The following is a 23117-nucleotide window of genomic DNA, read 5'->3' on the forward strand; positions in this document are numbered from 1 at the left end:
ACCAACGAAACAAAAAACCCAGACCAGCAATGGTTGGTTCAGTTAACATGTCTAAAACTTCGTTCATTTCAGAATAAAATGAATTCATTTCTTTTACTTGTGCTGTGGGTTTTGAGTATAGATATATTTTTCAATCTTAAATGCCCCAAAGTCCACATGTAACATCATTGTCTGGGACAATCCCCTATCTTAAAGTCGAATATCAAATATCCAATCCCTTGTTAGGTTTACATGTACTCACGGTGAAAGTGTTCTGTGCCGTTGCGAAATAGATGATTATTCTGAGATGTGCTTGGTAAGGTGACTTTTCCGTCCATGGCGTCCCTGTTTGAAGGTCATTTCATATTTATGTATGGTATATTAGTATTAATTTTTCAATAATTCATTACGTGATAACGGCATCGTAATGGAATTAAATTCGTGTAGATGAATATCTTATATAATAAAACTTTTAATAAACACAAAATATACCACGAAAAATGTATTCCCCAGTCAATCCATATTTGGGTAATTTGAAAACAGTTCAATTTATCCTTAGTGTCACATCTAAAATGGAGGATAAGAATTTTAAACAAATGTACCTTAAAGTTCTTGGTGTTCCGAGTCTGTAAAGCCTTACATCAACACTATTCTGAATGATCTTGGAATGACCTTTATCATCCATGATTGCGTGATGTATATCCGTAATGGTTTCTCTGACGACGCATTCCGAAAGCAAGTGGTCCGTTTACAAGTTGGAACATCGTTTTAATGAGGACGAGTTTAGTCCTGCCATCTGTCAATGTTCGTCACTCAGTGAAGACATTATGCCAGAGCATGCTCTGCGCGAGTCCATATGGCCTTGGAATATCTATTCACAGGCATATTATTCCTGCTGCAGCCAAATCATGTCAGTAAGTTTTTTCTAAATTTGTCATGCAAGCCTGGGCCAAGATTTTCGAGGTTCTCTTGAAGTCGTAAGTTAATGTTAATTACGGCGCTTACGACAATCTTATCACAAGGAGAGCTTCGACAATTTAGGTCCTGGATTATGCAGAAAATATGGCTTAGGTGCTATCAATCAATTGCGGGCCGGTTGGGTAGCCTTAGTGGTTAAAGCATTCGCTCGTCACGCCGAAGACCAGGGTTGCTTGTCATGAAGCTTAACCCTCTTGGAGCCACGGGACCATAAAAAGGGCCTTCGCAGTTCAAACCTGTTAGTGTCACCGGAAGATATATGCTCCTGTAACGACATTCTCTTTCCTCAACGTTGAAAAAAGATGTCAAAATGTCAGTGTCAAAAGTATAAACATTATCTCCCATCTCAGCCTTAACATTGTATTGCTCATAGTTCATCTACAGTGCGCGCGGTGTGCGTGGTAGCCTAGTTCGCTCGTCACGCTGAAGACCCAGGTTCGGTTCCCCACATGGGTACAATGTGTGAAGCCCATTTCTGGTGTCCCCCGTCGTGATATTACTGGAATATTGCTGAAAGCGGCGTAACGCCGTTCTCACTCACTCACTCACTCATCAACAGTGCTACATATTCCAAAGTATGGTGAGACGGGTAAAGCGGTTTCCGTGCTTCTGGAGCTTCTGGCATGTTTGAATAATTCAAAGGAATGACGTCGTACGGTGATTGTACCAATGTCACATACAAACAATTGTCTTGTTCGGTCAGGTTATTATAAGTACCTGTGTGAACTTCATCGTATATAGGGTATGTGGTTTGCTTTGTAACCACAGTGCCCAGGGGATTTTGAAGGTTGTTGGATTGTTTGTTTGTGAGCGTGTTTGTTTATTGAAAGTCCAGTTCAGCATTCCAGCTATACTGTAATGTATGTAAATAAGCGAGCAAGAGTGCCTATTTGACTATTTTATTACTCAAAAAACCACCTTCGGTGGTACAAGAGCATATACTAATAACAATTCATGTACAATTCATATGCATGAATACAATATATAATTCCTTATACATATGTACACTTCCCTATACATAAATAAGTGCATATATTAACAGGTAGATACATACAAACGCTTATTAAAGATTGACTAGCATTTTTTGCAACTGTATGATAAAATTTGACAAAAAATTATTATATCTAGTAGAAGTCGGCGAAAGAACAAAGACTTATTTTGATATGTTGTTAAGACATTTTGTGGTGGGTATATATTGTTCACGATATGAATCACCGATTACATTTAAGTTACAAAGTGTACAATATCTTACATCCCTCGGTATGCTTTGCCATCTTCCAGTTTCAATTGGCAGGTTTACATTTAAGGTTCTAAATTTTAAAATAGGAACAGAAACATATTTCGGTAAAAGTAGGTAGTTTTCAAAAGCAAGTAATTGATTGTAATGTTGATAATACATTCCTTTCGGGCTAGATTTGATACTTTCCCTCTAGTGTTGAATAAACTGTCTGTTAAAACTTGTCCAGCTTTCAAAACTAGAAAAGACGTGGTATATACCGAGGGATTTACAAATATACTGACGTTCATAAGAAAGAACACACCTGGTGTTTTGGGACTATTTCCATTAAGACCATAAATATTTCGCTAGCAATGTTGTAATTGGGTACAATATCTGGTGTTTTGGAAACACTTGCACAATGTTTGTGACAAGGCAGAATCAAAACACTTTTTAAAATATTAATGCTGTTTTAAAGAAAACATTTAACCCAAGAATCAGGTGACTGTGTACTTTCTTCTGAACGTCAGTTTACATATGATAATCCAATTCTATCTAATAAACCTTTGATAAAGTGAATCCAAGGATCCGACTTAAAGTTTTTATTGTATTTATTTAAAATGTAATTATATAACACATGGGATAGTTTAAGTGTATCAGTATATGTTAGTTTGTGCCAAAAGGATAACATACGCTGTTATATTTTAATATATTGGAGCTCTGCCAAATTCGCCCTAAACCATGAAATGCGGCGTAGATTTTCTTAGCCCATATGCAAGTTTCAGAAATTTTAGATGTAAATCCTCTAATAGGTCATACACCAATCAGCGCAACTGGGCATGATGACATACATGAAACAAGTAATTGAGCCTGTCCATCGGATACCATTAGGAGGACGGGTTGCTGTTTGTAATTTGGATCTTAACGAGATGGCATGTTTGTCGTAACATTCGTGACCCACTCGTGTTATTCCGTGACAAGCCGAATGGAGAGTTGACGGAAAGGACGAGTGGTGACGAAAGGCTAAGCTGGTCAGTTAAGTTCATTGCAGCTGTTCACTGTCCTTTAGGTATTATGCATACTCGGATCGCATGATCATAGGTTCGAATCCCTGTTGACTTTGATTACGTTTATTGGTTAGTAAACACCATACTCATCCTCGGGTCACTTCTTCAAAGCGGTAAATGTCTAGGACCCGCACGCCCGCACGCACGCACGCACGCACGCATGCACACACTCAATCACTAAGTCTTACTGACGACCGATGGGATATCTGTTTCAGGGAGAGTTTGTAATCTGCCCGTCACGTTGCTTAGGTACGTTCGAGTGCCTCTTAGTACATGTAGGTGAGTAAGAATTTGACGCAGCGGAGGAAACCAGAAATGATCTGACACAAATATATTTATGCGGGAATCGAACCCAGATCCTCGGGTTGACGTTGTTATCCGTCTGAAGATGGGAGACATCAACAATAGACCGATGTGCATTGTGTACAAAGCTGTACCAGGCCTGATTACACTAAACGCCAAAAGAAACGTTACCCTTCTTCCTTAATGACGGAGGTACCTATCTACAGCTAGCGTTGTGATGCGTGGACGTCCGTTTCGTGGTCTGGCTACGGTGACCCCAATCTGTCTGAAGCCCTGATATAAGTCTTATTACCGCGATGGTGGCATCCGAAGGCGTTGGCAACAGCAATGTATGTCGACCCCATCTGCACCACCGCAGTGGCTCTTTCTCTCTCTTCAGCTGTTAATCGTGGCATATTTCTCGTACTTGTGAATCATATTATGCATTCTAGTCTCTCTTTATACCCTATAGAATCATTCTACATGTGAAATGGATGCAAATACTGCTGAATATTGCTGCGTTTTGGCGATTGATATTGCTATGTGTAAACAGAAAATGGAAAAATGTTACTTTGCAAACAAACATTTTAACAAAGATAATATTAGATGTTCCTAAACATTTTTTTCACAATATCAAGGACACGTTTTTACTTGTTTTCACTAATGCAAATTCGCAGAAAATATTTGTTTCAACAGTTGTTTCTTGTTTTAATAGTTGAAAAATTGTGACTTTAAATGGTTTGTCTTTGTCTCAAAGCAGAATTGTATTTCAACCTTTCTTTTGGACATCTAAATCACAAGTATTGGTTTATTTCGGCCTTATCTCTTTCAAACTTCTTTATCATGCTACCAGTGTGCTGATTCAGGGGGAAAGGACGCTGACTGTAGGAATGCCTCTGCCCTTCTGAACTTCCCAGATTCAGAGAAAGAAGGGGACGATGAAGACGAAACTGGGGAGGATGTGCGGAAAAACAAATACCACAAGGACTGTGCTGCTGTCCAGCAACACATGTGCATGATTGAAACACACGTGTCACAGGGTAAAACCTAAAGGCTTCTCAATCAAATATGAAAACGGAATTGCATTTAGATCGTATGCTAAAGTAGTACGCGAACGGAATGATAATGATATATTAAATGATAGTGGTTTTAAGACTCTTTTCGCAATATTACAGCAAACTCCAGCGGGGGGCGCGGGACAGGCTCGCTGACTTGGTTGACACATGTCATCGGTTCCCAGTTGCGCAGATCGATGATCATGCTGTTTATCACTGGATTGTCTTCCAGACTCGAATATTTACAGAAAGACCTTCACCTTGGTGTACCGCTAAGTATTTTTGACGCGAATGCTCGATTCTCTACACATAAATTCACGTACGATTTGCTTCTTTTTTTTAAGAGTAATTATAAGGCTCACATAATACAATTTGTATTCGTAATGTGTGATATTAATTGATATGGAATCACTCTCGGTTGATAATCACTATTTTCGCGACAAACCCCTTTCCACGTTCATAAGAAATCTCTGCCAAAAGCAGAGTCGATTGTACAATTTTGACTATATCATGAGAAGTTGACTATATCATGTTTCAGAGGTATTACAGCTCTGATTTTGTTTGTAAACAGATCGGGTCTGAACCAGGCAATCCAGTGATTGTAACAATTCGATACGATGGCAGTGTTTATGAATCACAATGAAATATAACTGGAGCTATTTCTTTGCTGTTTGTTGGTTCTTTTACGGACTAATTCGGAGATAACCTTTTAGTTTCAACATAGGGATCAACACATAAGATATTTCTTTTTCAATTTCAAAATACAATTGCATTTATTTTCATTTCCTCATTATTTGTTGGTTTCTTTGTGTTACCTATTTGTTTCTATTTGGGAATAGACAGGAGGAAACACTTTGTGGATATTCTGTGTTTAAGTCAACCTGACATGCATTAAGTTCAAATACCTTTTGAATTTATTTGGATATTCCAAGAAGAAGAAATGGTCGAGCTGTGGACGAAGAATGTCCTGGAATATCCTAGAATGTCTTGAACAGAACCACCATTTATAGATGGGTTGAGCAGTATGTCGTGTCCTGTTCAAGCTTGGCATTTTGGACATCTTTGTTCGACCCCACATTAACACCCTGCCCTTCCTCCACCACCACCTCCATCTTCTCTGCGGCCCAAGGCTGCAGCTCCCCTTGGGCCATTGTTCCGAACACCACAGTTCCCAGGACACAGACTCCAGCACACACGTAGAAGACATTCCGCCATTCTTCCTGGGTTTTCTGTAAACATACATATTACATTAACATCATGGGGGCGCGGATCAGTGTTGTCACAACCCTTAGTGTACAGTACACAACCCTGTGCACTTAAAAGAACCCACGAATCCGTTGGTATATGAACCGATGGTGGCCACATGAAAACTTGCAAACATCTAGTTGCGGGTACAGCAACGTGCCGTACACTATGACAAATCACTGTGACTATGTGTCCCAGTCCACCCAGCTGTTAATGGGCACCTTGTAAGGATGGGAAAGCTGAAATAACCGGTGCGCCTTGTGGCTGAAGAGTTGTATGCTCCCCAGGGAGTTGAGATTGATAATAAGATGTGCCATTGAGATTGACATCCAATGATCGAGGGAAAAGATACCAGCGCCTTGAGCATGTACTAGTGCGTATATGCATATCCAATGATGATAATAATAAATGAAAAATCATACCCGTGTTGGTAGTTTAACAAAGTGGTAAACGTTTTAAAGATGTACATTTCTTGCGATGTCTAATATAACTGACATACTGTTTGAAAACGGGTTGGAGGGGTGCTGAAGGACGATGAATTCGTAACGCTCTACGTATCCGACTACTGGGTTCTTAACCTACAAAGATTGTATCCAGGTGAAACAGTTGCGTGACAATTTGACAATTGAGCCATCTAGTGGTCGCCATGGAACTAGAAGTACGGTGTCTCGAGTTGAGAACGTTACCATATGTGATATGATATGTTGGTGACGTTACGTTAAACAATATCCGTACTATTCGACCATCATGAAACAATTTGTATACTAATTAAAATACGGCCATGGCCAAGTAGATGGAGAAATTCTTTAACGAGAAAGAAATACTATGAAAATGGTCTAAATTGGGTCTACATTAGGTGTTAGGGCGCCGGCAAGGAGAGGTGCTAACATCCCCGGACACTTACATTGGGTGTTAGGGCGCCGGCAAGGAGAGGTGCTAACATCCCCGGACACTTACATTGGGTGTTAGGGCGCCGGCAAGGAGAGGTGCTAACATCCCCGGCGTTGTTGCAATGGTGTTAGAAAAGCCAAACAATATCCCAGCGTATCTGTAACAGAAATTCGATGTTGTTTTAGTTCGCATCCATTTGTTTTACAAATAATACGCATGCTCAGTTATGACGTTCTTGAGTGTAGGTATACAGTTAGACTGTTCGTCATGTTTTGTTCTGTGTTTCCAGTCTCCCTTCCCGAATGTTCGTTTCGACGTGGAAAAAGCCCGGAAAGATAACCTATATTTATCTGCTCATAAGAAAACCAAGGTTAGCTTGATCTTTTCCAGCTATATGTAGTAAAATCAGTTTCTGAATTCAAGCAACCGGGTACCTATGGAAATCCGGCTAAGCTCTTCTTTCAATATTTAACCTATTTTGAGTTCCTAAAGTCGCTTCAGCATCATTTGTATTCAGATAACAGGCGTGATACAGGCATAAAAGATCTGGGTCCCGACCCACTAAGCGATCGTAACGTTATGACCTGTCTCTATAGTTTACTGTAAGCTTACGAATGCCATAGAACTATGAATGCTTTGTGGATCGGGACCCCGGTTCCTAAAATGTATACCTACCTTGAAGCAAAGTCGGTAGTGTTGACGAGGACCCCTGACGACCCCAAACCCAAAAATGACATCGCGGCCGATAGCAGAAATACTGCGTAATAACGTCTCTCCGCGTCCATAAAGCCTGTGCCTATCAGGCAGCTACCTGCCCCGAGGAATGCTGCAAACATTCAAACAAGATGTTCTGATTGAACAGGGCTCTGTCGCAAGCGGGATGAACGGGATTTTAACAGCAAATAGTGCTGGTGATTTTGTTTGTTCAACTCCCTAGGGACATACATCCATGCTGCCTGTTAGGCGCAATGAACTAAACTCACATTGCCAGCACATCCTCACAGGTACCCATTTTACAGCTGGATGAACTGAGACAATGTGGATCTGAGTATCTTGTCCAAGGATACTACGCAAATGTGCCCATCTCGGGACCCGAACCTAGGTGCCTCCACCGGGGATCGAACTCGGGCCTTCAGCGTGACAGGCAGACGCCTTATCACTGCACTATTGCCCTCCGGTTTTTGTTTTTTTGGAAGAGACCAAAAACTAGCCTCAATCCATTTTCATTTATGGATGACTCCCTGACATACTTACCGCCTGTCTGAAATATCCGCCGAGCGGCTGTAGTGCTGAGGTATTTCCTTGACCGGAGGAAGTCGGAGAGCTGACCACCCAGCAACCCAAACACGAATTGACAGAGCGAGGGGACCGAAGACAACAAGCCGTTCTAGATGACAAGAATGGTATTTTCATCTCTTTCGCCCTAACAAATCAACATGTTTAAGCCAGAATGGCAAAATTTAGTGAAACACAATCATATACAGACCGCCGTCATTCCGCTGGCACATTACTGAGTGCTGCGTTAAAATCCTAGACTTGCACAAGTCTCAAAGGTAGAAAGTAATGGTTTAAAAATGAATAAAAGACTGTGTGAACTGTCCTCTTACCTAAACTTGCCTCTTCGAAGGATAGAATTTCTATACATCCATGGGCTCAGCATTCAGTACAGCCTTGGAGCAAGGTTTTAATACCCAAACAACCTCATTTACTTACAACTACCCGATACATGTAGAGTATTAAGTGCATTATACTGATAGAAGGAAATGTACATACCTCTGCTATATTGAAGTGCAGGACCTCTTTAAGAAACGTAGGTGTGTTGGTGGTCAGAGTGTAAATTAGCCACGAAAAACAGGTATGTCCCGTTACAAACGCCCACATTGCCCTTGACCGTAAGATGTCCGACCATGGCGTTTTGTAATTCCGCTAATAATTAAATAAATTTTTGCAAGTTAATGCTGAAAAGAAGGATGCTCCTCATTATGGTAAACTGTAATACATACTTGTGTTTTCGTAATACTATTTGTCTTGTTTCAAAAAGTTAGAATTGGTCTTCAGTAACCCATGCTTGTTGTAAGAGGCGACTAACGGGATCGGGTGCTCTGGCACGCTGACTTGGTTGAGTCATGTCATCGCATCCCAATTGCGTAGATCGATGCTCATGCTGTTGATTGTCTGGGCGGTTATTTACAGACCGCAGCCATATAGTTAGAATGTTGCTGAGTGGAGCGTAAAACTAAACTCACTTACTCACTCACTCACTCGAGACCGCTAATACAGTCAAATACAGGTTGAGTCGAACATACTATTGTCTCGAAGTACATGCTTATGCCCTTCGTATGCTTTCATCATGTTTCGGTGGTATTGAATCTTGGATAGCTCTGAGAATTTACTTCAACTTCAACACCGGTTACTGTGTCCCTAACAGGATTCCATACTTCATAGAACTTACGTCACAAGTCACTGGCCATTTATGTTCAGGTGTCTCAATGAGTGATACAGGTTACAGTTTGATTTTACGTTGCATCGAACAGTATCTCAGTTACAGCAGGGGCTGAGTGTGTGAGTACGGTTTTACGCCTATTTAAGCAATATTCAAGCAATATCACGACGGGGGACGCCAAAACAGGGGTTTTCACATTGTATCCTTGTGGGGAATTAAAACCGGGTCGCTTGGACGCTTTAACCACTAGGCTACCCAACCGCCCCTTCAGTTACAGCAAGGTGTGTGAAATGTCGTTGGAAACGTGATGCAGGTCTTCAGCGATTGCCTCCACACTCAGCAATATCCCGTTCTGTAGATCCAGAGATGACCCGAGCCTGACCACCCGATCCCGTTAGATGCCTCTTACGACAAGCACAGTTTGATGAAGACACATTTTAACACGGATTTTCACGGATAGGTTCATAGATTGAATATGGTTGGTTGGTTTGTTGTTTAACGCCGCACTCAGCAATATTCCAGCTATATGGTGGCGGTCAGTAATTAATCGAGCCTGGACCAGAAACCCAGTGATCAACAGCATGAGCATCGATCTACACCATTAGGATACGATGACATGTGTCATCCAAGTCAGCGAGCCTGACCACCCGACCACGATATTGAATATGGCGACAACTATGTGGATAAAATTGTTTAATAAATGAATTTTAATTTTATAGACACAAAAGTATGATGAAGAATGAAAGAAATATATAATGATGAAAATATTTTTCATATGCAATTTGTAATTAGACAAGAGAGTGCCAATTCAGATAATGAAAAAGTGCTTATGGCCTAAAAGGTAAGGACTTTTCATTGATGCATATGTTTTGTGATTTAAACATATTTTATTCACAAATGTGAAAGGGATTGGGGACAAGTTATCCAACTTAAAATACCCGCTCCCTTTGTTTTGTTCAATGAGTTATAAAACAGAATCACCATGACACATCATTAACAAATATTACAAACCTGCGTTTTCTCCCCTAGACTACGTATGATGTAATTCCGCTCTCTCTTGGAGATCCGAGGATGTTGTGCCGGCGTGCTGGCGACCAAGAGCCACCACAGGAAGCACCATAACAGTGATGCAGCTCCTGTGGGCATGGAGGCGTGCTAGTCAGATACATATACATTACCATCCTCGATAATATCCAGTGTATACGTTCTGAAAAATCTCCACGAGTACCCTGGATGCATCTCTTCATTCAATTTCATTATAGAGTTATCACCCTTTCCTTTTATTTACATCAGGTATCGTCTATTTCATTTGTCATCGGGGATCACACTGTTTTCCTGTCCTATGCGTAATAAATAGATCACGAAACTCTTGGATGTTGAAAAGGAAAAAATATTCCAAATCGATATTGATTAAACACTTTGATTTATCACGAGCGAAAGCACCAACTCGTTTTGTAATCTCTCATCCTCGATAATCTCGAGTACCCTGGATGCATCGACGGCTCGGCCCGATAATTGTATTACCTCCCTTCGCTGTCTCCACCTTAGTAGACGATGCCGGATGTAAATAATACGAAAGGGAGATAACTCTGTCACGACTTCTTAATAAATGAAAATAAACAATTAAAAATATTCAATTACAAAACAATACTAATCTCAAGAATTATCCACAAACCTAATGTTTCGTTTGGTTGACACTTTGGGTAAAACAAGCTTGAATGGAGTTAATGTTCATATAAAAATATCGAGGTGGCAACAGAAAGTTCGGAATTATGACGTCGATCACTATCGCTGGATAATCTAGTTTGGTTAGACGACACTCGTTGGATAACTTTCAGCTGGTTAAACAACACCTGTTTCACATTACTAAAATTATCTGATAAAGATATTCAGAGCAATATCAGAACATGTGTAATAAAATATGCCCTTTCCACATGGCATTATGAAATTACCTCGCAACACACACGTGAACTTGTAGTGTCTCTCTACAAAGTGAACCCATTTAAGTCGGAAAATGTGTTCCCTCTGATGTCGTCCGGATTAACCAGTTTTCGGCTATTTTGCTGAATACGCTTTTAAAGACATTTTTGACGTTCAGATTATCAATGCTGAATGTTAGATTACGATGAAGAGTAGCTAGACTTGTCAGGGTTTCACTATACATGTATAAGACCACATATACATTACGTTTTGAGCGAAACAGTTCACATTTTTGGTTAAAACGGATGAAAGAAGACCGATTTTAAGTTTGAGATAAATTTTGAACGTGAAGTATCATTGATTTGATGCAAAACTCAAGATTCTTTAAGTAGCTCACATTATTGATCAGAAGCAATATAAGGCATACCCTACACAGTGAGTCTGTGAGTGATTTAAACAGTATTTTAGTTATAATACGGTGCGCCAGCTTGACGACAACAAAATACATTCTAAGATTCGTTAAGTAGCCCACGCTATTGATCAGAAGCAATATAAGGCATACCCTACACCGTGGGTATGTGAGTGATTTTGGCGCTTAAACAGTATTTCAGTTATATTACGGTGCGCCAGCTTGACGAGGGGAGGAAGATGGAAGTGATGCAGGTTTTACGTATACCACTAACACCCACGAACACGGGTGTGTTGCTGACAAACACAGATAGAAACATGTTAACCAGGTCGAGTCATGGTTTTGGACACACGATCACAGTTTCCAGGTGTTCCAAAGGGACGCAACTCTGCACAGTGCATATGTGCGTCTCAGACACACAGTAGTGCTTAGTGTCCTGCAAGGTTATGGCTTTTCTCCCTTTTCTTGCCCCTCGCCCTCTTTTAATAGTGTGTATGTCTCACTCATTCTCTCATACTAGGTGTCCAGCAGGGTTATGGCTTTTCTCCCTTTTCTTGCCTCTCACCTTTTTTTAAAATGTATTGTATGTATGTATCGTTCATTGGAAATTACTATGACCATCTGACACTCTCCCGCTGTCCTATATACCTGGGACATAGAAGACGGACCCCCCAGCCGTTATCGAATCCATAGATGCACAGGAATCCTGATATCGTGAAAGAGGCTATGATTCCAAACGGAAAACCTGGGAAGAAAACAATTCATTATGTGCATTTTAATAGGTACTTTTGAATGAAAGCACGAAAAATTGACGAAGAATCCACTGTGGATTGTGGACAATTCCTTACCTTTAGGCTGAATTTTCCATTTTTATTATTTTGTCAAAACAGTTTCCTGTAAATAAATTAAATAATAAAATCATATTCACAAAAGGTGTTTTTCCAGGGCAATTAAAATATAAATATTAACACTTTTCTATTTATAATGATAGACACATGGAAAAATGTGTCGCAACATCCCCCATAAGTGGTTGGCTACACCGTAGGGATGACCTAAGGTCACAATACGACCCACTGTTTTCCTGATCATAAATTCATTATCAAGTTAGCAGTGCTTTGGTTGAATTCATTTCAGCCTGTGTTGAAACTGTGTTGAATATTCAATGCATTTTCCTTGTGGCTTTTGAGATACAGTTGTTTAAACATGTGATGCTCTTTGACCTTTCTCCTCAATGTTTCTAATTTGAATGAGATCTTGAACACAGCACTGACCTGCGTAGCAGATAGATGCAAGTTTAGTCCTCTCCGATGGCGGCGCCCATCGACCAAGCATGGCCTGCGTTGTCGGATTATAGACTCCCTGAGGAGAGTACAACGAGAAAGGACATAGTTCTGAAAATTTCGTTTCGTTAAATGTTTGATCGGCATTCTAGAAGTTGGTGAGTCAATAATAGTCAAGCTAAAAGTGAGTGAATTAGATTAGTGAGTTTAGTTTCTCAGCAATATATCAGCTATATGGCGGCGGTATGTACGTAATGGACCAGACAATCCAGTGATCAATAACATGAGCAGCAATCTAGAAACGGTATAAGAATCAACACCGTACATCATTCAATACTTCATAGAAAGCATTTCCTTTGTTCTATCGAAATGTGTGGTGGCCTGTGCTAATTATATTTTGAGTTCCGATTTTAATGTTCATCAATCCAACTTCAAATTTCATCGTCATAATCATCAAACAGGAGAGGAGGTTTAGCCTTGCGATTAAAGCATTCACGTCTAAGGTTCGGTCTCGATTCCGAACATTGGTTCAACATGTCAAAACTATTTTCACTCAGTCTTCATTAAATGTGTGAGATCTGTTTAAAAGACGTAACTGCTCGATAATGATCCTGTTTACAACTGATCTTCAGGGTGCCAATCCTCGTTCGTAGCTCTACGACATTCTTAAGCCCATGGTAAACTATAGAGTTATAACAGGTCGTAACGTTACGAAGGTTTAGTTGATCGGGTCCCTGCATCCCATCTTTGTCGTGGGGTGGGGTGGGGTGGGGTGTGTTTTTTTTTAGCCTAATGGTTAAAGCGTTGGCTCGTCACGCCGAAGACCCGGGTTCGAATCCCCACATGGGTACAATGTGTGAAGCGTATTTCTGGTGTCCCCCGCCGTGATGTTGCTGGAATATTGCTAAAAGCGGCGTAAAACCAAACTCAGTCAGTCAGTCAGTCAGTCAGTATCTTTGTCGTACTCGAAGGCTTTGGCGATGCATGTCATCGTATCCTTGTTGCGGAGATGCTCGTGAAGTCATGGTTCAGGGGATTGTCCGGTCTAGACCACCACGTTACAGTTGGAACATTGCTGAGTGCGGCGTTAAACAACATGCAAGCAAAACATAAAAATATTAAATTGAGACATACATGCCGGTCATATGTGTTACAATCCAAACTATGTTTTCCCACCTACCATGGCCAATCCCAGTATTACTCGCAGCGCATACACGAGATAAATGGAGGTCCGAGCGCCGATTGGTAGAAGCACTGAGGCGATCGAGCCAATCAGCATCCCAGTGAACATGACGTATTTCCCGCCATATTTCGCGGCCAGCAGTCCCGAGGGGAACTGTGTTACGATGTAACCATAGTAATAGGAGCTGAGAATTCCCGCTTGTTCTGTCTTGGACCAGTAGAACTCCGCATGCTGGAAATACATTTTGTGTCTCTGCATTTGTAGTTGTAGAAATCAACTTTTCATAAACTGTCGCTCAAAAACACTGTTTTCATCCAGTATTGTTTTGTTGCTAAAAATAACAAGAACTGGTTGTTTGAGGCATTCGCCACCACTCGCCCCTTCCGTAACCTCCAAGTAGACCTGTTTTCCTCCCGATGCTTGTTTTGTGTGGACATACGACAAACCAATCAGAACGCGCGTAATGATTGATCTTGAGAACTTAATTCGTTTATGGCAGTATGACATTGTTTATAAAATCACGAAAAATACATATCGTCACATTGAAAGTACAAAGAACGTAGCTATCAGAATTGTACTGCCATGTGAAGTGTTTAATAAGACTAATGCGATTGACGGTCATGGATTGTTTACATAACGGCTCTGGTATAGGGTATAAGGGTATTCTGACAATCTTGGGAGCTTAGTTTGGAGATTGTACGTGCGCTTCATGAAATATAATTATAAATCGCTTCGAGTTTCAAAACAATAATATCATGTTAATATATTACAAATCAAATTTAATCTTTAACACGTGGCTTATATGTCACAGCTCTGGGGATATTTTAGTCTGACTATTGGGGGTTTATTCATATTTTTTTCCAGCGCGTTCATTTCAAAATTCCACAAGTGGTATGACAGCAAGGTCACACGAATGTTCAGTTTGAGAAATGTTTGAAAGTCATTTTTGAGTGTGTTTTAGGATTGAATGTAGCTAATAAAAGATTCTTTTATTTGCAAATTCAATAAAACAAATCTCATTTGTGATTCTTAAACCCTATTTTGGTATACATTTGGAAATATAAGGTGAACAACTGGTAATACTTACGTTAGAATGTGTGTTTTACAAAATTTTACCCCTTCTTTTAGTTGTTGTTGTTTTAGAGGTTTGACTCTTTAAAATAAATAAATAACAAAAACAAAAAAACCCAATACAATATTCGAGTGCTTCGGTGATATCAAGTACCACTGGAATCAAACAGGAGTAGCGTTATCGTTCTTGTTTAAAGTAGTTCTGATGTTCCTACGCCAATATGAAATCCTTCCAGAGGGGCACGTGTCGCAATTCGGCTTGTCCCGGAATAACATCATTCTCCTACCCAGAGTTCCATGGGGCCAGCCAGAATAGTACCTCTTCTACAGGCCAGAAAGATGTGACGATTCGTACATATTTCTTAACTCTTTTATTTTTGAAGTGTCTACACGTCTAATTAAAAATAATTGTGAGAACGATTTAGTTTCTCTGAGAAAATATCCTAAAACGTGTAACACTATTTCCATTTGCGTAGCGATCCTTTGTTTACTTTGGTTATGCGGTTCCACGTGCTGTCATCGAAGCCTTATGGAGAGCAAACGACCCAATAATAGGTTTCACACATTGTACCCATGTGGGGAAGCGAACCCGCGTTCTCGGCGTGACGAGCGAACGCTTTAACCACCAGGCTACCCCACGGCCCCTCACGACAATTAACAACACTACTGCTCTCAGCTGCTCATCACCATATTGCTTTACGGTGGGGCGGTGGGGTAGCCTAGTTGTTAAAACGTTCGCTCGTCAAGCCTGAGACCCGGGTTCGATTTCCAACATAGGTTCAATGCGTGAAGCCCATTTCTGGCGTCCCCGCCGTGACATTGCTGGGATATTGCTAAAACGGCGTAAAACCATACTCACTCACTAATACAGGCATCATAATAGCATTCTATTTGTTTAGGTGTTGCGACTGTTTTCTGCCTAGTAGAATTTAAATAATATACTGAACATCATTGAAAACGCACCATCTGTATTAGTTTGGATTTCCAAGAGCATAAATGAGCAATCGGTGTAAATTTTACACACTTTTGTAGTCCAATGATTAGTAAAGAAAAGAAACAAGAACCAATCCAGCAAAACAATGAAAACAGCAAAACAGCTGACCATGAAAGAAAGATGGAGTGAAATTGGAAAGTCAGTAACGTGTATGACAACCGTTAGCAGCAACACAAGCTGTGCAACGTCTCCTCATTGAACTGATAAGTCTCTGAAGAATTTTTTGAGGCAATGCATTCCACTCTTGTTGCAAGGCATTCTCAAGTTCCCCAAGGTTGTTGATCTGTGGGCGACGTGAGAGGCGTTGGCCGATGTAATCCCACAAGTGTTCAATGGGAGACAAATCTGGTGACAATGCGGGCCATGGAAGTAGAGGAATGTTTTTGTTTGCCAGAAACTGTGTTGCAACACGTGCAGTGTGCGCTCGAGCATTTTCCTGCTGGAATGTGTGCAGATCTTGATGTTGGTTAAAGAAGGGAACGACGTTGTTCTGAAGAATGGTGTCACGGTAGTAAAGGGTATTCACTGCACCACGACAAACTACCAGAGCGGTTTTGTGATGATAACTGATCCACCCCCCTCCCCGCGCCACCATAATGCTGTCTCCACCCCACCGATCTGTTTGCACAACACAGTCCTGATGGTAACGTTCTCCCCGTCGACGCCATACCCGTAGACGCCCGTCAGCATTTCGCAAGTGAAAACGTGACTCGTCGGAGAACACAACACCATGCCAACGTGGTAAGAACCACAAACGATGCTGTTCAGTCCATCGTCGGCGTTCACGGCGATGTCTATCAGTCAGAATGGGTCGAACAAAAATGGCGTCGACCCCGTAATCCTGCCGCACGGAGACGGCGTCGGACGGTGGAAGCACTGATCAAACCACGTCGGCCTTGGACAGCGTTGGCGGTTCTGGCAGCTGGCAACGTACGATCCCGAGTATGGCGCCGAACAATGTCTCGATCTTGGCGAGGGGTGGGTGGTAACACGTGCCTGGCCAGGACGTTGGAGGTCCCTGGTGGTTCCTCTTTGTTGGTACCTGTTGGCAAGTCTTATGATGGTGGAATGATGACAACCAAATCGTCTGGCAATAATCCTGCTTGATGTGCCAACCTGCAACGTCCGTTCTCGTTCCTCTGGTGACAATCTTGGCATTGCAAAATAAGCCGTACTTGCGGAGGTACAGCTGAAATGACAACGGTTTTTTGCCGACGGTTATTTATACCCCTAATCAGCATGATTTACTCATGCAATTTGTGCTTTTCGTGTGTGTTGTGCATGAAGTTTTTTGTCATTTGATGTGTTCCATGATGTGTTCGGACAATCCGTTCTTTACTGTACAGCATTATTTATTATCTTTTGTGTTATGAACAACATTTCCAACGTTCATTTTCACTCTCAAAACAATCCTATTACCATATTTCAAAATTTATAGGTGGTGCGTTTTCAATGATATGCAGTATATTTCAATTTTGTTATATTTTATTTTGTTGTTGTATATTTTCTTTTGTCCGGTAGTGTACTTCATGGCTTGTATATCCCACATTTCTCACGACTGGACAATACGTGTGAGACCGTGGTCCAGGGGTGTAATAGATTCGGGTGTCTGGACGACGCTGTAAGAATAATAGTCAACCACAGCCAACAAGAATAAGTTTTATTGATGATGGTGAAGATGAACGTGTGGCCTGCACATAAAGAAGAATGTCTCTCAGTGAAGATACAGACACACACACTCTCACATTTAACAACATTTGCAAAATAGTACACAGTTTGGCCAACCATAATGTATCTAGTGACATTATATTAATATCACAAGCATTAAATCAATCAGTGAACAGTATGCTACGGTAACAAGTACATGTGCCAACTATGACATTTCAGGTTAATGGAAAAAATGCCATGGCCGACACCAACAAGCACATGGCCATTGTCAAGTTTATGATTTAACTAGCTTATATTAGAATAAATAACCAGATACTTTAATTTAAGTTAACATTTATGTATTTCCTAGTTGATAGTTAATAAATTTAACAGATGTTTAACATATATTGACATTTTTTAAATTTAATAAACTTATGCTTAACTTATCTCTTTAATGAAACTGTAAAAGGTTGACTCACCTGCACAAAAAGGAGAATGTCTCTCAGTGAGGACACAGGCACACACACTGAGAGGCAATGTACAGGTGGGCAACAAGAAAACTATGGAAGACCAATAGGGCCAATCAGGGCCAAGAAAAGAATTGTTTGGCATAAGACACCAATCAGTGGCAGGTAAGTGGCAAGGACTTGAGTCTACTTATAAAAAAGAAGAAATGAAGTGAGTTGGGATGATTCACAATTCACAAAAAGAAGGTGAAAATTAGAAGAACCAAGATGGTGACCAGTGTTAGTAAACAAGCAAGACCAGACAATGAAATGACATGACATGACATGACATGACTGCTATTACAGCACCCAAATGGCACTTAACGTAATTTTAATATTTTATGGAAAAGTTATATTGCTTTTGTTTTATTTTGTTTTGTTTTTGTTGTTGTTTTTTCTGTATATAATAAAATATGCATGAACTAAAATATGCCCAAACTATGTACAAAAATACCACACTTTCTTTTGCAGCAGAATGAAAAATACCAACGGCTACACGTGCGATCGTTATGCTGTTTAGTGCTTAAACGTAATTCACTCATTCACATCACGTGAACCTAAGTGATAGTTTGTGCGAACCCCTTCACATTGAAGCACTGTGTGGAGAAGATAGCTCCGACAGCCAAATAGAACCACTTCGGTTGCATAAATTTATTATGTTAAATCCAAATTTCCCGTTATTGAAATTATTTGTATCTAATTTAGTTTGCTAACTTCACTCATTTGAAAAAATACTTTCTCTTTAGTTCGATCTTCGTAATTTGAATAATTTCTCGGGTTCTTTTCTAAAAAGAATCGAATGTTTTATTCTTTAGTCTTTGCTTCGTTCATTTTCTCGCTACTTCTCCTCAGTTCAGGTTCATTGTAATAACTCGAAATATAAAAATATAAACAATAAAAAATATAAAATTCAAACATTTGAACAAAAAACTGAAATTGATTGTTTTACAGTCTTCAAAGAATGACTGATCAGAGGATGACATTTCTGGCTCGGGAAAACGAGAAGGCTGTGGCGAAGAAGAGTAGTCCCCCATTGATAGTGAACGTAACCTCAGCAATGTCACATTCAAGCACATTGGGTGCACCTAATTACACACACTCAATAGTTTTGGTTCCGGTCGATGGGAGAACATTGAACAGAAACTGGCACACGAGTACAGATCCCAAACGTGTAGAGATATCCGAAACAATCTTCCGATGACGACAACCACCAAGCGATAACGATGACGTCACATGCTCAAATATGTTTTGCTTGCAAGAATTAGAATAATCCTCATTTGCACGGTAACATCATCGTTTTAGAGTGTTTAATTAACTTTCTGTGATGTTATCTAGTTTTCATTATCACTATTGCCTTAATGATGCGAAGAGGTGGCGGAAACTTTTTTGTGGAGGGTCACCATGGGGATGAGTAGTGATTAGGAAGCCAGGTGACGTCACTCATTCATAAACGTTGTGTTGTGTATTATTGCGCAGCTACGATGAGAAAATATGAAATTTGAATGAATTCGACCATAAAATGGTGCGATGTTATGGTGTGTAAGAAACAGATTACTGAACTCGTGTCTGTCAGATACCATTTATCTTACAACTCGTTGTTTCAAAACGTATTAAACTCGCTTTCGCTCGTTAAATACGTTTTGAAACAACTCGTTGTAAGATAAATGGTATCTGACAGACACTCGTTTAGTAATCTCTATGTATACATTATGTTCAGATTGTTCTCACCCGTTTAAACCCTGACCATTATTCGGAGAGCGTGTATTCTATATGCACCTAAAAGCCGGAAGCAAAATAGATTTTAAGGCACTTGTGAATTACAGTTTCATCCCCTTACAAATTAAGAGGTGTGACGAAATTAAAACGCAAATTATTATGATCAAAAACAGGCTTCAAATATCACATATCAGCTGCCTCACAGGTTCCATCCGTCCAAGTCTTACTGTAACTCTCAAAAGATTGCCCACACGTCCATGTTCTGGAACTACCATAAATCTTTAAAAAGAAATGATTAAAACTGAAATTATAAAGTTATAACTAAGCGTTATTCAAAACGTGAAACTATACCTCTGACTGTACTGTAGTCGTTGTGTCATTAATGTTGTTGCTGTCGGTGTCGTTGACCATGCAGACGATGCCCACGCTGAGGTTGGACCTATTGGACTCAACCATGACTGACCCGAAAAATACCATTAACACCACGATTAATCTCTGGGAACAACAGATGGAATCTGAAAATTGAGACGTTTTACGCCACATATTTATAGATAAAATTGTATATAACTTATACACATGGGGAAGCAAGCAAGATCTTAGCTACATTAAGCCATTTACATCTCTATATCAGCAGCCCAAGGCACATTAGAATAAGGCTTCTTTATTTGCTGTCCCAGGCACATCACACCTACATACCAGTAAATGAAAAAAGCATAGCTCTAGAGTACATGCAAAACTGAACAAATGCTCACTTTCTGTCAAATGAGTTGATATTAACTGATTACATAGCAAAGCTGGACTTTTCGGTTAAAAAGCTTTACAGATTGCTTAATAATTATAATCGGGTAAGGTTTCTACTGCACATTCCAGTATCCAGTTTGTCCTTGGTTGGATGTTGGGAAACGTTTACACGCAAAGATCGTCTCAAAATAATAAGCAAGTAAGCAATTTGCAACCAACAACCCTTCTAAACAAGCAAGTAACTATAGTAAGCAAGCACGCTTGCAACATTCAAACGGAACAAATGTTTGGTAAAATTAACAACTCGAAAAGATCTTTCCTACATTTCAAAGAATAAACTCATCGCTTAGGTTTATAATATGGGGGATAAATCAAATGTGATCATCGTGTCGTAAGACATGAACAATTTCCTAGAACAATGCATTATTGGAAAGTCCAAGGAACATCGAACGACTAATCCCTTATTAATCGTACTTACGGTTAGAGGATTCTGTATCATCGGACAATGGATGCTTGTCCTGAGATACAGTGGATAACGTGTTTTTTCCTCCCATGGTGTCTGCTTCTATGAATTTAAGATCGCATTGTTTATTAATACGGCATGTATATGAAATATTCTTCACATGTACTGTCCCCGTGTTGCATATACTATCCTGCACACCCGTAGTCACCTGAGCTCTTTTGCGAAATTTTCTCAACTATAATATTCCAAAGGGGAGTACCGAGGTACGTCGCTAATTATGAAAAATATTCCGGTTATCCTGCAACCATTTTGCAGCAAACACTTGCAACATTGCTGATGCAGCATTAAGCAATGTTTGCTCACTCATTGTAACCATGCCGAGGAAATTCCGCTAAATCTTTTCGAAAGTAAAGCGATAAAGAGATAAGTAACTGTGAAGAGTAGTGAAGTAATGGATATGTCTCTTTGTGTGTGATATTATTAAAAATCACGCCGTATTTATTTTGTAACAATAAGCTATACTTTTTGTATGAAGGAGTACAGTATCATGTGCAGGCATATTGATATTTTTATGAAAGTTCTGGTTGAGTGTTTCATACAATCTATTACCGTGAGAACAGTGCATGAATGTAATGACACCCTTTTAATATACCACACGTGAAGATCCGGGTTAGAATTGATCTTCAGTAACCCAAGATGCAACTAACAGGATCGGGTGGTCAGGCTCGCTGACTTGGTGGACACATGTCATCACATCCCAAATTCGTAGATCGATGCTCATGCTGTTGAGCACTGGGTTGTCTGGTCCAGACTCTATTATTTACAGACCGCCGTCATTGAGCTGGAATATTACTGAGTGCGGCGTAAAACAAAAGCACTCACACTTTTGATATACACTTACTGAATCGATGACATCAAATATGACAGTTTAGTTTCAAACCATATTTTCGTATGTATTTCGTGAGCAAGTAACAATCGTGTCATCTTAAGATCGCTTGACATCACACAATCAAATGAATGCTAGACCCTTGTTGACCAACAAAACAAAAACTCAGACTCGTTCAGTAAACATATCTAAAACTTCGTTCACTACAGAATAAGATGAATTCATTGCTTTCACGTGTGTTGTGGGTTTTGAGTATAAATGTAATTTACAATCTTAAATGCCCCAAATTCAACATGTGATATTATTGTCTGGGACAGTGCCCTATCTTAAAGGACCGCCTCCGTGGTGTAGTGGTTAGAGCGTCCGCCCGGAGAGCGGAAGGTCGCGGGTTCGATCCCCGACCGCGTCATACCAAAAGACGTTAAAATATGGTACTTGTTGGTCCCTGCCTGGAGCTCGGCATTAATGGGTACAACAAGGACTGGTCGGCTCGGAGTCAGTATACTCTGTCGGGTATTCATGCTTCACTGCGGCATGGTATCTCAGTGAGCTAGCACTATAAAACCAGCTTAAGTCTGGGCTAGTACAAGCAGCCGCACATACACATACACACGCATGCACGTCGTCATATGAGCGAAATATTCTCAAGCACGACGTTAAACCCAATTTCACCTCACCTCACCCTATCTTGAAGTCGAACTTCGCCCCACAAATGTCAAATATCCACTCTCTTGTTAGGTATACATGTACACACGGTTAGAGTTTTCTGTGCTATTGGGAAATAGATGATTATTCTGAGATGTGCTTGGTTAGGTGACCTTTCCGTCCATGGCGTCCCTGTATGAAGGTCACGTCACAAAGTATATTAGTACAGCATGCATATACTATATTGTTCACAAGTACTTTCCCCACGATTAGAAAACAAACCATGATGAAAATCGGAGACACATTTGAGATACCCCAAGAGTACTGGACACAGAAAACGCATTGGTAATTAGGGGAATGTACAGCGTTTGTTCACATGGGCAAATCGTTGATTAATTAGGCGAAGGTTTTGGTGAATTATTGTGAGCAGTAGTATAGTTAGAACAACATATTTCTGTGCATCACTGTATGACAGACTCTGTGTTATATTACATTTGTGA

At 40.3% G+C, this 23117-nt stretch overlaps 2 protein-coding genes across 2 annotated transcripts in view; both read right to left on the bottom strand.

The window, feature by feature from the left end:
• Positions 1 to 23117, bottom strand: part of LOC124285712 (uncharacterized transporter slc-17.2-like) — an 83622-nt gene that overhangs the window by 19310 nt on the left and 41195 nt on the right. The gene's annotated exons all lie outside the window — the stretch shown is intronic.
• On the bottom strand, positions 4380 to 12844 carry LOC124285716 (sialin-like). The gene is made up of 8 exons (XM_046721993.1): positions 12757 to 12844; positions 12134 to 12230; positions 10168 to 10292; positions 8487 to 8639; positions 7968 to 8100; positions 7389 to 7539; positions 6780 to 6870; positions 4380 to 5806 (listed from the first exon to the last, which is right to left on the bottom strand). Exons 2-8 carry the CDS (start codon positions 12174 to 12176, stop codon positions 5582 to 5584), a joined length of 921 nt encoding a protein of 306 aa, XP_046577949.1. The 5' UTR covers positions 12177 to 12230; positions 12757 to 12844; the 3' UTR covers positions 4380 to 5581.

The sequence above is a fragment of the Haliotis rubra genome, unplaced genomic scaffold, assembly GCF_003918875.1.
Source record: "Haliotis rubra isolate DU_JTF1 unplaced genomic scaffold, ASM391887v1 Scf367, whole genome shotgun sequence".
Lineage (NCBI taxonomy): Eukaryota > Metazoa > Mollusca > Gastropoda > Lepetellida > Haliotidae > Haliotis > Haliotis rubra.

What these genes read in the sequence shown, in the direction of transcription:
- LOC124285716 (XM_046721993.1), bottom strand. Translation starts at nt 12,176, where the DNA reads ATGGATTCGATAACGGCTGGGGGGTCCGTCTTCTATGTCCCAG. An exon ending in GTCCGTCTTCTATGTCCCAG is followed by an intron (nt 10,293 to 12,133) that starts GTATATAGGACA and finishes CCATGCCCACAG; the next exon opens with GAGCTGCATCACTGTTATGG. An exon ending in ACTACCGACTTTGCTTCAAG is followed by an intron (nt 6,871 to 7,388) that starts GTAGGTATACAT and finishes TTTCTGTTACAG; the next exon opens with ATACGCTGGGATATTGTTTG.